At 44.6% G+C, this 17,276-nt stretch overlaps 1 protein-coding gene across 7 annotated transcripts in view; it reads right to left on the bottom strand.

Annotated features, from left to right (window-relative positions):
- CUX1 (cut like homeobox 1) overlaps positions 1-17,276 on the bottom strand; it is a 176,772-nt gene that overhangs the window by 10,884 nt on the left and 148,612 nt on the right. For all 7 annotated transcript variants that reach the window (XM_021415472.1, XM_021415477.1, XM_021415473.1 and 4 more), the window contains 3 exons: positions 12,875-13,177; positions 8,440-8,628; positions 3,456-3,720 (listed from right to left, as the gene is read on the bottom strand). In XM_021415472.1, the coding sequence (XP_021271147.1) occupies positions 3,456-3,720; positions 8,440-8,628; positions 12,875-13,177 (757 nt within the window). The remainder of the gene's footprint in view (positions 1-3,455; positions 3,721-8,439; positions 8,629-12,874; positions 13,178-17,276) is intronic.

The raw sequence follows: 17,276 nt of genomic DNA, 5'->3' as shown, positions 1-17,276 counted from the left end.
CTCCGGGGAAGCACAGCCTTCTGACAGGTTGTCAGTCTAAAAGCTAGCCTGACTTCTGTCTAATTTTTTATTTAAAAAATCAATTTCAGAACATGAATAGTGACAAGGCAAGCAGTGCATTTCAAGGGAATTAATACACTCCACATGTGACTAAAACTGCCTGGTGTTCCACCCTGTGCCTCCTGTTACTGGAAGCATGTAATAATCCCCCAAACACACTGTCTATGCCATCAGCAGGAAAGCTTACGACCACTGTTCAGGTCCCAGTTTGCAACCAAGAGGGAACCTCCATGACCCGTGATCAGGGATGAGAGCACAGACCAGCAGAACTTTATCTTTCACCTTTGGTTTTTACCAGGAACAACTGCTAAGGGTCCTGCAAATCGCAAGTGAAACACTGTCCCACAGATGGCTGTAAGAATTTTTAGTTTATCCCTGATCTTGCTATCAAAGGCAGCACACGATGGAAGGAAACTGCAATGAATGCAAACACCAACTGAACACTGCTTTTGAAGCTAACGATATTATTGACTTGCTTGAAATGCAACGGAGTATTTCAGCAGCACTTGCTGACTCCACACTTTTGAAGGATTTAGAGGGTCTGTAATTTTCCCTAAGAGAAAATTTTTCACCTAACACAAGAACACAGGTGCTAGCATTAATTTTCTATTACCATCAGTGGCATGCATTCTGGAACATCAATTATCAGGCGCTCTTCATGCCTATAGCCTCCCTGCATGGACAGTGATACAGAACATGCTGCATCTGTAACATTCCCCAGGTCAGGAGAGGAAACGAGTAAGAGCTTCATGCTTGCATGGCTTTTAAAATACCTGAACACAGGTTCAGTGTCTGCGGAAATCCCTGGAATTCACTCCCAATCCATCGCTTCTGGAATCTAATCTGGCTCCAGATTAACTTAGTATTAAAGCCCTATGGTGCTGGCCTTACAGCAACACATCCTGTTGGCATTCATCAAAGTAACACAAAATATCAGAGATCTCTATGCCAGTATCCCCATGTGAAGATGGATAGCAATTCCTAAGACAGAGGAGCATCAGACTCCAACGCATACGTACAGGGCTTCACTAATGCAAGTATTAATTCAAGGTATATTCTTATTTTTGTTGTTCCCAGAGCTCTGCAGTTGGTATAGATGCAGAACAAAAGACTGGGACAAGTTTGCAAACACAGCAAAATCCCTTATACCTATTTATTTATATTCTGAAGTGAATTACTTCTTCGCCTGCTGAGGACTTTTTTTGAAGTTTCTTCTACTGTGGCAAATAAACACTACTGCTGACTTCCCACCTGGCAGGCAAAAAGCCAGATTCTGCTGTGGCAGCCACCTCTGGAAAGCGAGCTTTGAGCTGAATCCCAAAGGAAGCATCACTGCAACCAGATTCCCAAGAGACAGCAAGACTAACGTGTCCTAATCTGTCCCTCCCTAGTGAAAGGTTCTTTAAGGAAAAACTAATGTTACAGAACAGCTAGGTGGTCCAAGGTGTGGAACTGCTTCTGTATGAAGAATCTTCAGTGTGGAAAGGAAACGGTTGAGGGAGGAGTAGAAAGGGGATAAATAAAATTGTGCGGCCTGAAGAAGATGGAATTACTATCAATTACTTGTAGCATATGAGCTGCAGAATAGGAAGATTCTGTTCCCCAAGGAGAACTCCTAAACTGTATTTCTCTGGTGACGTCCTGCAAATGTGCTAAGAGTACTTCATGCATAAAAGCTACGGCAGTTACTGTACTAAGCAATGGAACAGGCAACGTGACTTGATCTTCAGTGCCGCTCCAAACAGGCTTGCAGCATCTCTTTAAAGCCCTACAGACTCAGCAGCAGCACATCTGGGAACAGGTCCAGACCACTCAGTGCTGCGAGGCTCGTGCTACCCACCAGCTTACAGCACCTTGTTTGTGCATTTCTCTTTTGTATACAACTGTCAGCACCTAGTCTGCATCGATGTATAGCTTGGTGTGGCTAAACGCGCTGATCAATCATGACTTGTCACGCTTTCTCGCAGCACGCCTGAGCAGGAGATCTCATGATAATGAGGAAGATGACACATGCCACCAGTGCTCCCGCACTCGTCTGCGTAAGTGAGAACAGCACATTTTGCTGTCAGGCCGAAGGGAACATATTTTCATAGGCATTCCTCCAACTTGTGTATAATTGCCTCGAAGTGGGAGCTGGAATAGAGGCCTGTATTTGGAGAACTGAGCAGTGAAAGAGGCTGCATCTGTAGCGAATTCAAGTCAATGAAATTCAGTGTAAATATGATTACTGGATGGTTATAATTTTTCAATTTTACATTGTTTACTATAAACATTATTTTACCATTGTACATAATATTTCTGAGATATCTCATTAAACTGTGCTTCTGCTTCAGCAACTTGCCTGTGAAAAGCTGAGAAGGGCTAAAGTGGAAAATACCCTTTAAATGTTAGCAGTTTTCTAAAAACAAACAAGTTTAGCAAGCCGCTGTTAGAATAATTAGGAACATTACTGGCTCCGAGTGAAGGAGCAGAATGGCATTAAATCTGGTGTCTTAACTGTACCTGTTTAATATTCATTAGAACAAATTTCTCGGAGAAAAGTCTGCTGAACTAATTAAGATTCCCAATCCTAAACACAGCTGAAAATATGTTTATTCAAATCCTCCTAATTCTTACATGCCATTCCAGCATTGTTTCTTTTTATTGGAGTCTCTAGGCCAAAACCTACTTCAGCTGTCCAAACGCTGAGAAGGTTCCCTTTAATAAGAGAAAGGAACTACACAGACCTTATTTCATCTCAATGAGACTCAATGATTTAATTATAATAATGAAATAAGTCCGTGGCAACATGTGACTTCAGGTTATTGGTTCTCTGTCCTTCATGACTGCAGAGCTTCCCAGCACACATCTTGCCTATTTTCTGAGCTCACTGACCCAAGACATAGAAGAAAACCTATTTTTTGCTCTTATTCTGCAAAGATGTATGATGGAAGCACTGCAATTCTGATGCCATCCAGTAGAGGACACTTTCAAGCAATCCCCACCAAGGTATAAAATGCACAACACACACCTATACGTAGATGTATGTGAGTGTGTCTGAGTGTATGCATATGCAAGTAAAGAAGACCAGTCTTGCTTACTGCAGTGGGCTTTATAAATATTCAGCACAGCCGTGGACACCTCTAGATCAATGCCCATCCCGAAGGCAAGACTTTCTGTCTAAGAGCTCTGCTTACATCAGTATGTGAAGATTGCTCTTCCTCAGGGATGACTTAAAATTAGGCTGGAGCACTGGCACTGCTGTTAGTTAGAACCTCCCCGCTGTCGAAACTGTTCACTTTGTACAACCGCTAAACGCTAGCAGAAGCAGACACAGCGTGCTGAAGGAGAGCAGCGCCCTGCCAAAGCAAATAAAATAAATCCTTTACGAGCAGGGCTCCTGGGAGATCTCCTACCTGTAATTGTGGAACCAGTTGATCACGGTGCTGGTTTTCAAGTTGAGCTGCGTAGCCAGTTCCTCAATGGTTTTTGGTGATGGGTATGGCTTTTGCTGGTAGGCTCGTTTCAGAGCTTCCTTCTCTTCTGGTGCCAGCACCACCCGGGGCTTCTTCAGCTGGTGCTGAGGCTGCGGGCTGGCGCCCTGGCTGTAGTCGATTCCAGTGGAGGAGGACTCGCACGACTGACTGTCGCTCACGGAGCTGTGTCGCCGCTTCATGTAGGCTGAAAGAGAGGCGCATCGGATCAGCCCCGGCTGAATACAAATGCAAAATCAATGAATATACAAGCCGCGGAATAAATGAGAAGGTGACAGGCTGAGCCTGCACGGATGGGCTGTCTGGGGAGAACAGGAGGGAAGGGGCATCACCAGAGGGAAGCAAAGGTGGGGAAGATGCAAGAGACAGAAAAAGAAGAAAGAAGGGAAAGAAAAGAGGGTAAATCAACTGGAAACCTGCCAGGGTTCTCTGCTTTTTCACCGGATATGGGACTGGGGTCAGCTAACAGGACGTGCCTGAAATTCACAATTTCGGGGTGGTGAACTTCCACATAAGCACCTGATTAGGACAGTTACCCCTCACTTCAACCTAAATGGCTCTGGCTGTTAGACACGAGGGTCTCTCTAACACTTAAGGTCTCTCAGTCAGCACGGTGGAAGCTGGAGGCAGCCGCAGCTCCGTCTCCAACACACGATGGCGCCCGGAGCCCGGGCATCCCAGCGAGGGGCTGCGCACCCACCCGGCGTCTGCTGTTTTCTCTTCCAGATTTTTGCTAGAGCGGTGACAGGTTACGAAAGGAAAACAGCCTACAGCATCCTCCTCCCCTATACAAGGCTCTTTTAAAGATGCCTGTACTTGTAATAACTCTCGCTGCGCTGCTGCAGCTCCGGGGCTGCGAGCCACCGCCAACTCCTCCCCTACAGGGACTGAATTATCCTGAAAAATCCTGCAAGGAGAGTCCCAGCAAACGCTGTCACCGTCTTGATGGATTTACACTGGGCAAAGGCAGGTGGGATTTACTGTACCTGGCAGCACCATGCACAAGCATTGCTAATGAGGGGGTTGAAAACGGCAAGTATAGATGAATCTTGTGAATAAAACATTTAATGCTCTGTTAAATACCTTCTAGATATTTAAGAGTTTAGGTATTCAGGAGCTGCAATTTGATAACCTTGCCTATTCAGTTCCAGCTTACAGCAGCCTGACATCAATCAGGCAGGCAGTAAATCTCCAGCAGGCAGGAGCTCTGATTGGAGCCAGGGAGCAATGCAGGGCAGGTCACACCGGCCAGAAACCAAATTATTCAAAAAAAAAAAAAAAGGAAAAAACCTTTCTCTGCACAGCTCTGCCTTTAGACTGAGGGTGCACAAAGAAGAAAAATCCGATGCAATCAAACCAACTGAAATGCTGAGAGCCTTTCTCATGCATGCCAACCCTAAAGGTCTAGCAAGGTCTTCTGCCTCCAGTGGGTTTCACCATCCTGTCCTCTACATGGAGCTGTGCCCACTGGGATCTTTCTACACAGTGTCTTACTTTTGTTGAAGTGAATTCTGAATGTGCTCTGTAACCTTTGGGGCTATCTGCATGGCCCTCATTTTGTTCTTCCTGAATATGACAGATTACCTATGGATTGCCTGCTGTGTAAGATCACTGATACGGAACAGAGCGTGAGTTGCTCATGATCCATCACTCTGCTATGATGCAGTGCTGCATGTGCTTGAAATAACTATAAAAAGAAAAGTTTTGGTTTCCTTTTTTATTATGATTTTTCAGCAAACTTCATTAAAAACCACCCATTTAAGTTGTACTACTCACTGTGAAGTGATTACAGGTAAATGTAATGCCTTCAGTTTCCAAGACTGCCAGGTGTTATTTCAAACCTGCACTGATATGCAAACTATATACAAGGTTCCCTTGCCTACTTTGACAATACAATTAAGAAAGCCTCTACCTCTTCAGCAGCGTGCAGCAACTTAAAGGAGGCCATGAGACAAAACAGAAACTTGTGTTGAAGATGCTGAAAGTGTGTAGGCTATCTCCAGCTGGAGGTGCTGGCATTTGGTCAGGTGATGGTACGCTCTGCATCTCTTCCTGCCCTCCAAAGGATGGCATTTCTGGCAGCTCAGAGCTCCCAGGAAGGCTCCTGAAGACAGCACACAGCTGTGACAGCTCAGGAAGAACTCCATGCCCAATGCCCACCTCTGATTTCGTAACCTCACTAAAGGTGTAAAGACTTAGTTGGGTCTCTCGTGTGAATGGAACCGATTTTACAAATGTTCATATTTCTTTAACACAGAAATAAAGAAAAGGAAGTCCCACTGTTAGGACACAACCATTTCTGGAGAACAATATATTATTAGAACAAACTTAGAACCACGGAATTATTAAGGTTGGAAAAGACCTCTAAGATCGCCAAGTCCAACTCCAACCCACCTCACCGTGCCCGCTGACCATGTCCCTCAGTGCCACATCTCCAATGGTCTTCAACACCTCCAGGGTCTTCCATTGGGCCAAAGGCACAACCCTGGCACGAGGCCACATGCTGAACTAGTACCCAGATTTTAGGCTTTAACAGAGCTCTCTGGAAACTTTATGAAAGCTCTTCCTTTCATTTCTGATTTTAAACGTATGCGTTGCGTGTAGACAACATCAGGAGATCACTGAGCACATTTCCAGCAACAGTGAGGCTCAAACTGCAATCCAAATCGCAAGCACACCTGATGTTTGGAGACATTTGATTTTTTTGTGTGATTGGCCTCCGCTTCTCAGGAGACCAAAGAAAAAAAACCATGCATGTAATTTGGGCAAAGGTCTGGAGGCGAGTCTGAGACCAACCTGTCAAGGCCAGCTCCATCTGCTGAGTTTCGCTACCTCTATTTTCCCCCTGCTGTTGCCAGCCCAGCATCCCTGCGTTCCTATGGGCAGACTCCCCAGCATGGGCTCAGCTTCAGATGAAGCAGCCACCACTGCAGAACTAGCAGCTGCCCACTGAGGTAAAACAGAGCCCCTTTTAATATAATTTTTATCTTATGCAGTATTGAACAAGATTATTAAAAAGTGAAATAATGGGGAAATAAAGGGAATTAAATTTTCTCCTGACAGCAGGCTTCAGTACTGTTCAGTGAGGAGTGTGACGTTACCAGCAGCACACACACCGGGAGCTTGGAAGGAAGGGAATGAATTCCTCCCTGGCAGAAAACATGGAGCAGAGCGTCTCAGCCTAGTGAGCGTGACCCCAGCTTCCTCCATGAGGTTACTTAATGTACATTGCAGATCTTCAGAATCTCTTAAAAGGGGCATTTATGACATAAACTTCAGGCTGGCAGAATAGGAGGAAGAAAAGAGGTATGTGCAGCTCAGCTTTATCGTAATTATCAATCTAGTCTCCTAATAAACTGTGGCAGAGAAATAATTGATAATAATGTTCTACTGGTAGTAGATACAGCTGCATTGTTCTTTAATTGACATTAGCTTAAGGGAAAGTTAAATTCTTAATGCGGTTCTAGCGCAATTTAAAAGCTTACATCCCAGGATCCCTACCTGCGTGAAAGGATTTTGCAGAAAATAAAGGGCTGGATTCACTGCAGAGTGCTCTGCCATGAGGCCAGCACTGGCACAGCTCAGGAGCTCAGCACTCAGATGATTTACAGCCCTCTCTCTATTCAGGTGCCATCTACACAGCGTATGTATTGCACAGCATTTGATAAGAACCCAGTTTAGAAAACAGCTTTGAAAGGATATTGTCAGTACCACTTTTAAATTATTTTTATTTTATTTTCCTGCATTATGGCCGAAATTCTCTTTGAGGCTATAAAAACCCACCTAGTTGACAATTTTATTTCTGCTGTATTTCTGATGCAGCAAAAACCATCATGGCTCCCTCTGGTTTACAGTGGGAAGTGGGAAACCCCTCTGGATTGCGCTCCCAGCGGCAGATTACACACAGCTTGAGCTAAGGTCCCGCCCTGCATGTATCACACGGGTTTCTGTAACGAGGATTTGAATTTCTTTCCAGAAGCATGCAAGATCGCTACTTCCCAGAACCTCCTTCACTGTCATTTTTAATATATTCCCAAAATTCTTGATCAAATGGATTCATGTTTTCAGGACATCAGTCAACAGCAGCGCTTCCAGTGCACACGATTAATGCTGTCTGTGCTAATATCATTAAGGGATAGCTCGAGAGATGGATACATCATTAATCAGTTAACTGCTGGTAATGGCAGCCTATAAGCCTCTCTTTTAAAATCACATGTATGTACTAAAAGCAGGCTCTGAATAACTGCTGTTTTCTAGTAATGAATTTAAAATATATAGAGTAGGCTGAGATTAGCAGGATACGCTCCCTAGTAAGAGACCAAAAGAAGTTAATCTCTCACAGGTGCGTGCTCATGGCACAGCCGCTTTACACAAGCGTGTCTGAACACAGTCACCTTCCCCATCCCTATACAGGCTACAGATTTAATTATTTGCACACAGCCTCTTATAAATGCTGCATTTCTCTTTCCTCTTAGTGGCCATCCATGCAGGACTGGCAAGAAGCTCTCTCAGGAATCAAAGCATGGTTTTCAGCGCAACATCTGTGAGCAGCTGCAGTGCCATTAACTAACAACCCAAAGCCAGCTCCCCAACTCACATTTCTCATTTGCTAAGGCAAGTTATCAGTGATACACTAGGGCCTCAGTAATTAATCTATAGGAGAGTACAGCAATGATTTCATGACAGCTGGTGAATATTCAGGGTTGTTTTTTTTTTTGTTTTTTTTTTGTTTTGTTTCTGAGATGCGTCTGCTTGAGCTAGCCTCAAATAAAGCTAACAAAAAGCTGCTTGAGCTACCTTCACAATACTGGATCAGCGTTGCCTCTACACTCTTTATGGAGAATTATAAAACCCAGTCATCTTTGAAACAATGGAGAGCGGGACTCAGCAGCCGGCTCCACGTTACCTTTTTTCTCCATCCGTTTCATATCCATCAGCTTCTCCACGTTGTTGGGATCGTTCAGCCACAGCTGCATGCGGACAAAGGGCTCCCGGCCCTTCAGACTCAGCTTGTGCCAGGGCTTCGGGCGAGCCAGCAGGTCTGAGACAGAGCCTTGTGTCAGCCCCAGGATTGTCTCCCCAAACAAACGCTGACCTAATGCGGAATTGAAAACGGCATGAATTCACTAAGAGACAAGGCAAACTAAAAAGACAGAGCACATCTACAAGATCACTCATCAATTATCCTCATTTCAAAATCGCTTGCAAACCCGAAAGAGGGATTCAGAGGCATAAAAGCTCTCCCCACCCACTAAAGGTGCAAATATTGAGCTTCAGATTAATCCTTAAGATCTGACCGTGACAAAGATGTGAGCCCAACACCTCTGGGGATAAGGACCTCACGGTGGAAACAGTGTGCGAAAAAACCCCAAATTGATGAGATTAAAAATAAACCAAACTTTCAGCTCAGCAGGCAGCGAGTGAGAGCAGTGAGGCTACTTAGCTCTTATGCAAGAGGTGCTGCAACAGCTTCGTTCCAGCAGGGCAATCTGAACATTTCAAGCTATCAGCGAACCAAAACCAAAGCAACACCCATTCAGCAATAGTCATCTACATGTCCTCAAAGGCATGTAAATGTTTTCTGCGTTGTACTCGCTGTTGTGCTCTAACAGTGTTTTAGCAGCTGTGGATAATCACATTTTACAATATAACAGTTTTTCCTGTTTCTATAGCCTCTACAGTGCTTCTGGTTAATTATTACTTCTACTTCTTTCAAAATGCTATTGCCTAGCAGGGTAAAAACTAAAAATGGTTTTCAGTGTATGGCATTTGTAAGCACATTAATAACACTAGTTTTACATGGTTAAGATCTCACTCACTGAGGACTGTGGAAAATGCCTGTGCAGCACAAGCCCAAACAGACAGCTGGTTTCCTGACAGCCTCCCCTCAGCGTTCTCCCTAAGCTAAGATGCCCTAATACGCAACAGCTTTTGTTACAAGACAGAGCCTGGAGTCATCTGAGTCATTGATGGGGATTTCTGATGGAAGTGAGGCTATCGTGGCCTTGCAAGTTAACCCAAACATCTTCCCATCCCGATCAAGTCGAGGCCTCAAGGTCTGGTGTCTGATCCTTGGCTCCTGAACCCCTCACTCCAGCACAAAGCAGAAGGCTGCTTCACTTGCCAGTAGTGCCAGCAGTATCAGCCAGTGGCAACCAACAGATCCCGAGGGACAGGTAAAGGACCAGTGAAAATATCAGGTCCACACAGCCAGCCCTCTGCATGCCTGACTCCATCATCTCCCCCTCTGCTTTACACCCCCCAAGACTTCTGGCTTCACCCCACAGGCTAAGAAGGAAGGTGGGAGCAGCCGGGAGCTGCAGCACATCCCATGTGGATGGACTGGGGCAAAGCTTTGGAAGGCAGCAGCTGGGATCATGAAAAGTGTAGAGGGAAGCAAGGATAGGGCTCAGAAGGGCATGCTCATGCCTCTAAGGCTAACCCTCAAAATGGATCTTACAGACTGAACAGAAACCTAAGATCAGAACTTAATTTCCTAAGTGTTTTTCAACTTTCAACTCAATATCAGGAAAATCAGAAAAAAGCTGTACTTCAGGGCTTATTTTAGATCTGCATTTCAGAGGTAACGTGCTCTCTCCCTTTACGTTAGAAAAGAAAAATCAGGAAGAACTCATCAATTTACCTTTAAAACAGCTACTTTTGAGCCAAAACAGCTACTTTAAGCACCTTTCCATCTGCCTCTGCAAATAACTTCCCTCTGGCATTCCCACGCTCCCTAAGGCCACGCTTAGGCATCAGCACAGGCACTGCAACCAAGGCAGAGCTGTGCTGTCAGCAGGACCTGCCGTGGGTCAGAGCAGCCCCCCAGGAGTGTAACAGCCACCTGTGACCCAGGCAGCTGCTGTGGTTTGCTGTGCAGCCACCAGTAAGGAATACTGGAATACAGAAGGGGCAGGAACAAGCATCCCAGGGAAGGTACGAGCAATGCTGCTGAAGGAAATGACCTTCAAATTACAGTCTAGAAATTAAAAATCCAAGGGAGGAGACAGCATTGCATTCTCTAGGTGTAAAGGAAGAAGCTAAATATGTTTGTGTCACTTATTGTATCCTAGGATACAGGAGAACAGGATAAAACACCTGAAAGACTCCTGAGCTAATAGAGACTGTGTCAGAAACCATTCTCAGGGGGCAGCAGGTGTATCACACTCCATCTTCATCAGTGCTATTAATAACTTTAGTATTTTTAAGCACAGGCTTCCTAAAATTCCTGTTAAATCTCCCTGTCTTTTTGCCTCCTATCTTTCCCGCTCCTGTAATTCCTCACAGACACAACCTCCTGCCAGTTGTGATAGTTACAGGCCTAGTCTTGGACCTCTCATGGTGGTGATGGGCTGATGGTTGGACTTGGTGATCTTACAGTTCTTTTCCAACCTTAATGATTCTATCATTCTACGAACCCCAATACTGCAATCTTCCAACAGCTCACTGCCTTTGCTTCCCTCGGTATCTAAGCTGTATGCTGCCCAACACGAAATCCCTGATAATATGATATTTGGGGCTGGGAGTACTAGCAACATCCCAGTGTCAATGCTGTATCGTCATCTGCTAAACTGGTGACTGCTGCATGAAAGCTTAAAAATCACGGGATGGGAGACCCACCAAACCCAAGTCTGGTTTGCTGAGCCGCCCTGAATGGCTTCACACAAATGTGGTCTTTAGTGGCCAGTGGTGTCGGAACTGGGCCGCCAGCAGCTGCCTAAGACAGGACGACAAGGCCCTGCGGCCTGAGACACAGAAAGCTGTGCACCAAGTCAACGTGGTGCAGCAGCACACTGAGGGCGCAAAAGGAGACATTGAAACTGGTTCCACACCTAATGCAGAGTTTGGGGCACATTTCCTGGCTCTTCTGCTGCTTTTTAGGCTTGTCAGCCACACTGTAGGAAAACAAAAATCATGGGAAATAAAAAAGACTAAGTAAAAATGGCATCAAAGCAAATGTAAACAAAAATACTTTTTCAAACCTCCCTGGAACACCAGAGCAGGCACAGCACTCAACAGTATTTTGCTCAAAAAGTAGGGGCTTGAGCCTGCAAACTCTTACCTGCGGCTTTATCTGTACATACCTCCACTGAACAAGCCACCACAATTGGCCTACGCCAATGTGCAAGAGCAGTAATGCTGCTGGGTTCAGTGGAACATACTCTCATGCAGGGTATGCCCAGGATAAGGGCCTATTTTTTTTCCTTCCCCAATTATATTTAAGGAGAACTTGCAACCTCCCCCACCCCAGTAAAAATCGAAAAGAACAACACCTTGTAGTCTGTGTCTAGCTGAAAAAAGGCTTCCTTATGTACTAAAATAAAGGAGTTTTTAATGAGACAGTCATCATGCTCAGATGATACGGATGTAATCCTTCTGACGTAAATATCAGTAATCAAAACCTAGGTTTATCTTTTAGGTTCTAGTTCTTGTGAATAGTGGGAAACTGGCATCTCCGGAGAGCGATTCCTCTCCACCATCTCAGACATCTCTTCCGAATCTCTCCATGCAGGTGGGATGGATACATGCTAAGCACCAAATGCACGTGCAGGTAACACTGGTGCAACCTGCCTGCCTTCCAGCTAGCAATTTCAAAGGACTCCTACAAGTTTCCCAGTGCCGTGTGAGGGAAGCAAGCGTTAAACAGGTATAAAGAACTTGGGATTTACAGGGATAGTGGCAGTATTAAGTGTAGATTTCACATGCTCAGGTGCGTTATTCCCTTTGACTATTCCAAATATTGTCAGTCATATCAATATTACACTTAATTTGATACCCAAAACCTCATCTGCAGCAAAAGCAGCCTTTGCTTTGCACGTCTCAGAGCAAAATAACTGAATGACCCCACGTGATTACCTAAGGCTTCACATAAACCTCCACTGAGTCTGAATTTGCCCTCCTAGCTCTAAGGCACGCTACTTCCATGTGATGCACCCCCCTTTGCAATCACATTGCCCAGCCCTGCTCCTCTTCTGCCTGCCCTGCTGGGGTCCTGAACCTACAAGCACTGGGAAATCTGCACTTCTCAAGGGGAGACCTCACTGGCCTTGGGGTTTTGGCCCTCTCGACAGCCTGCCGGCCTGCATTGAGGGAGGTGGGACTGGTACCTGGCTGCTGAGCCAGAATCAGAGCTTAAGGACAGCGAGGGTAAGATAACATATTGTTAAGCAGATGTGACAATCCAGAAGGATTTTTTTACTGGCTAAAAAAAATCTTTAAAGGATGAAAGCCAAGGCCAGAGTCAAAATTGAATGGTCTTGTCAACATCTACTGAAATATAGCTTCAGAACAACAAAACCAATACTTTACTTCAGCCAAGAAATGGGAATAAAGCGATTTACCAAGATTGTTGTCCGTTAGCACTTCTTTGACCCTTTTTGTAATGCCATACGTATCCAGCTCCGGGGACATAGCGACCAGCTCTTGGATGCTGAGTGCTGAGTGGCCTGACAGCGGCAAAGGCGTCGTGGACTGGGATTCAGAAGCAGGCGGCTCGCTGGGCTCCTGGGATTTGCCATCCTTACTGGTCTCTATAGAAGGACAGGGCTGCTGTACCAATTCTGTCAGGCTTTTTACCGATTCGCTGGAACTCATGGGAGATTCAGGAGCAGGACTGCAACTGGCAGAAGTCTTTGGAGTGCTTTCTGTAATTAAAACAAAGAAAGAAGTCCCCACTTTAGCATAATTGTAATGTTTTGATTGCAGGATATTTAACTTCCCTTCCCGTTTATATTCTACCTACTTAAAGAAATGCCTACGTTTGCAAAACACTACTTCTTACAACTTGGTTACTGAAAAGCCTCCTTTCGAAAACAGAATTATTTTCTTATTTTATCTTCAGTAATCTTTCATAAAAAGACAAGAATACACACCTAAAAATCAGGAATAAATGAAGTGCAATACTTTGCAGGGTTGCAAGGAATCTCCTTGGTCAGGAATTTTTATCGCTTTGCCTTCGCAACATTTCTGTCTAAGAACGCTCTTTAATACACGACTACAGAGGTATAAACCTCCTCCTATGACCTGTAAGAAAATCACCACTACGTGGAAGTGTTCGTGGGGGATTTTCTACAACTGATGCAGCTTTGTATCTTGAGAGTGTTATAGATTTCATATTGTTTCTTATCACTCACATCACATTTTTGCACCTCTCTTTGCCCAGGAATAACTTAACACAATTAAAATACAGTTTGCAATTACGTCGTATTAATTAATGTGTTTGAGAATCCAACATAAAGATAGCTAGTGGATCAGGAGACAACCAAATCTGTTATTTTGACACTTCGAAAGAAAGCTTTCTGAATCTGTTAATTTGCCAACAACAATAGTTTCTGTACAAAATGTTGTTTTCCCTATGCAAGTTCACGTTTATTTCTAATACAACGCTCTTCATCGTGCAGAGATGAGGCCAAGTCCACCCCAAATCCTATTCTTCACAACAGGACTGTGCTCCCCCGAGCGCTGCACCACCACAATGGCAGCCAGCACCATAAGCTGATGGTTAACAGCAAATTTCACCATTTTTTGCTGTCCACAACACCACCAAATCCTCACAGTCTATCTGGGCTCTATGTTTCGTGGAGCTCAGGCAGCATGGGAAGCTTATCCTGAGCATTACAGGAAACACTGCGCAGGTTCAAGTAGGGTTCACTCGGCGCAGGGTTCACAGCATAATCGCGTTGTTCAAGGCAACAGAAGCTTCCAGGATGCTGCAATTTAAGAGAAGTTCCCTGCCACACTTGCATAAAGTTGTCTCTCAAACCCAGCACCTGGAGCTTTCGCTTAGCGCTTTGTGAGAGATGCAAAATAGGCAGGCATAAAAGGAAAGCGAGGTGCATATAAATCTTTAAGGCAAGAGGGATCTTGCAAATCTTATTTCTTCTCTCTGTTCACCCTAGGTCATCATACAACTGAATATAAAACCCAGCAAATGTTATTTTTGTATCGAGAGCAGCAAAGGAATTGTACTGTAAATTTGCCCTGATTCACCCATGCGAGGGACCAATTTGGCAGATCATCCATCTTGTTCACTGTACACTGTCAGGGATGGCATGAATTCCCTACATGATAAACAGATTTCTTCTCAGGTCTGCGTCCTTTAACCCACAGCAAGGTCAAAATTATGGCTGCCTAGCTAATAAACAGCGCGGCACTCGCTCAACTTCCCTCTAATTTTGTCCCCTGTGCCAGCTTACACAAATCTTACTGAATAACTAGAGCAGCTGCAAATTTCCTATACAATTCCTCATCCGTGCACCGCAAAGCACACGCACGCACGGAGTGCAGAAAAAATCTGAAATAAAAAAAAAACCCAACACCCATAGAGGAGTCAACAAAGCATTTGGTAATGCCTCCTCCTCCCGCTCCTTCCCTGCCCAGCCTAATTATGTAAACAACAGAGGTAATCTCTGCCATCATCTATCACTGCGATGCTCGATGCCGCTCACATATTAGCTTATTTATTTTTTATATCACATATCAAGAGCTTACTTGAATTTCATTTTTAAGACCAATCTGCTGCTTATTTACTCAAAAAGGTAGGATTATGTGGATCTAATTTTGGAAGGCAGTACAGATGACAAACTGTTTTTTTTCCTCCCAAGGAAAGGCAAGTGTAGAGTGGTTCCAATGAGACATTATGTGCATAAACCACAAATAACTCCAAATATGTTCCCCATTCACTTCTGGCACTTTTCCATTATGGAAAAACATTTTAAATGCGATACAAATATCGGAGGAAAAGGCCCATTATTTGGAAAAGTCAATTCGATAATCGAATAATGCAAACATTTCCCGTTAACCTATTAAAAAATTAAATAGACATTTAAAGTACATGTGACTGCCGACAGAACAAAGGGAAAATTGGATGTGTTCACTATTACAAATTGAACTGTCAATCTGCAGTCATTTCAGATGTTTTATGAAATAGTTTGTCTGTATTCATTTCTCCCAAGTTCCTCACAGGACGACGAAACAAATTCAGACATACGAAAAATACAGACTGAGATTTCAAAGCCAAACATCTCCGACCGAAATAAGAGCGAGAGAGCATTTCCTTAAAACCTGTTCTGCTTCCCTAACTCCAGACTTCACTGAAAAACAGTCCTAATCTAAGGATGATCCAGTTCCTATGCGAGCCATGCCCTGCACTTATAGAGCTCTAGAGAAAGGTCTGCAACAAGCTCTCTCCACGCCAGCTTGGAGGAATGATGGCGTCCGTCAGGGCCCAAGGATGGCGGTAAGACACAGTTCAACAAGGGCACTTTAAAGGATGAAGAGCTTGGTGTAACTCCTGCACATCTTCAGGTGGATATTGACAAGTGTCACTGAAGATTCCAAGGCACCGTAAGTGCGTTTAAGGGATGGAAATCTTCTAAAACTGCAGATACAACCAAGTCACGGAAGGCCAAAGCCATGTCCTCCTTACATTACTCATTCAGAATTCATTTTTGGGTACAGGGAAGTCAGGCATTATCAACTCATTTTTAGAAGCACGTTTGTACGTGCAAATAAACAACAATCAGATGCAAATCAAGTACTGGGAGCTGACATCCAACATCAGAAACACTTGGCAAGAGCGACTGGCCTCCACTCATAGCTAAAACAGAACGACCACTGGACACTGACACCAGGTATTTCACAGTTAAAGAAAGCAGGAAAGCACAGTGAGCTCTGGGCACACACTGATGGGGAGCCTGCAAGTCTCTGAAGGCGATTATGTCTTCCTGAAGAGAAACACATCTGATTCAGTTTGGGGGAACCAGAGCGCATTAGCTGGGCAGACAGCACTCCTGGTAAAACACACAGCCCTTATTCTCATGTCAGGAAATCCTTCACTTTTGTGTTTGCCTACTACAGCCCTAGAGAGGGACATACAATCTAAAATGAAGATATATAAATGAACGGAAACAAGGTCAACATGATACAAAAGCCTTCCAATTTTGTCTTCTTTCTAAATACTATTTTTCAAACATAAAATTGCTTCTTGAATGACCATCCTACTGCAACAAAACCCAGCACCATATTACAGCTTGCCCATCCCTCCATCTACTTCATCCCTATCAGGAAACGAACGCTGCAAACAACTTAGTGTGTAAGAACAGGGTCTGCCTGAGCTCCTTACAGAACTGGCTGAGAACTGGAACAAACTGGCTTTGTCTTCGTTATATGAATGCAGAAAATCTGTTTGATGATGGTCTTGCATCCCTCATGGCAATGGATGAAGCCAAACCATGCTTTGGTTCCATCCATCCTCTCTATACCTTAATCAGTTTCCACCATGATGGCGATCTGGAAAATGTGAGACAGCCTGAGACAGAGTCTCAGTTCATTGGTTATGATGTTTATCCTAAATTTAACATCAGATTCTCCTGTTCTTCTCCAACGACAAGATTTACCATTCTCATGCTGGGGTCAGATCTCCAGTATCGGCTCCTGAACTGCCTGAACACTGCCTGTAAATGCTCTGGACTATGACTATCCCACCAAGGCCCATTCTGGTGATGCACAGCAACTCCTCCACGTGCAGAATGCAGCTTCTCCACCACAGCCTCTGCGCAGAAGCAGCAGGACAGCCTGGACCCATAGCACACGTGTCCATACACAGCACCCTGTCCTTTGTCTGCCCAGGAACTGCTGTGTTGCCCACGTGAGCTCAGCTCATAGGCTTCAGAACGACTCAGGGGAAACAAGGTACAGAGCACGGAGAAGTTGGGGAAGATCATGCGAAATGCAGAAGGTATT

This window comes from Numida meleagris, chromosome 18, assembly GCF_002078875.1.
Source record: "Numida meleagris isolate 19003 breed g44 Domestic line chromosome 18, NumMel1.0, whole genome shotgun sequence".
Classification (NCBI taxonomy): Eukaryota; Metazoa; Chordata; class Aves; order Galliformes; family Numididae; genus Numida; species Numida meleagris.
The sequence above is the reverse complement of the archived record's forward strand: the minus strand, read 5'-3'. Positions and strand labels throughout refer to the sequence as shown.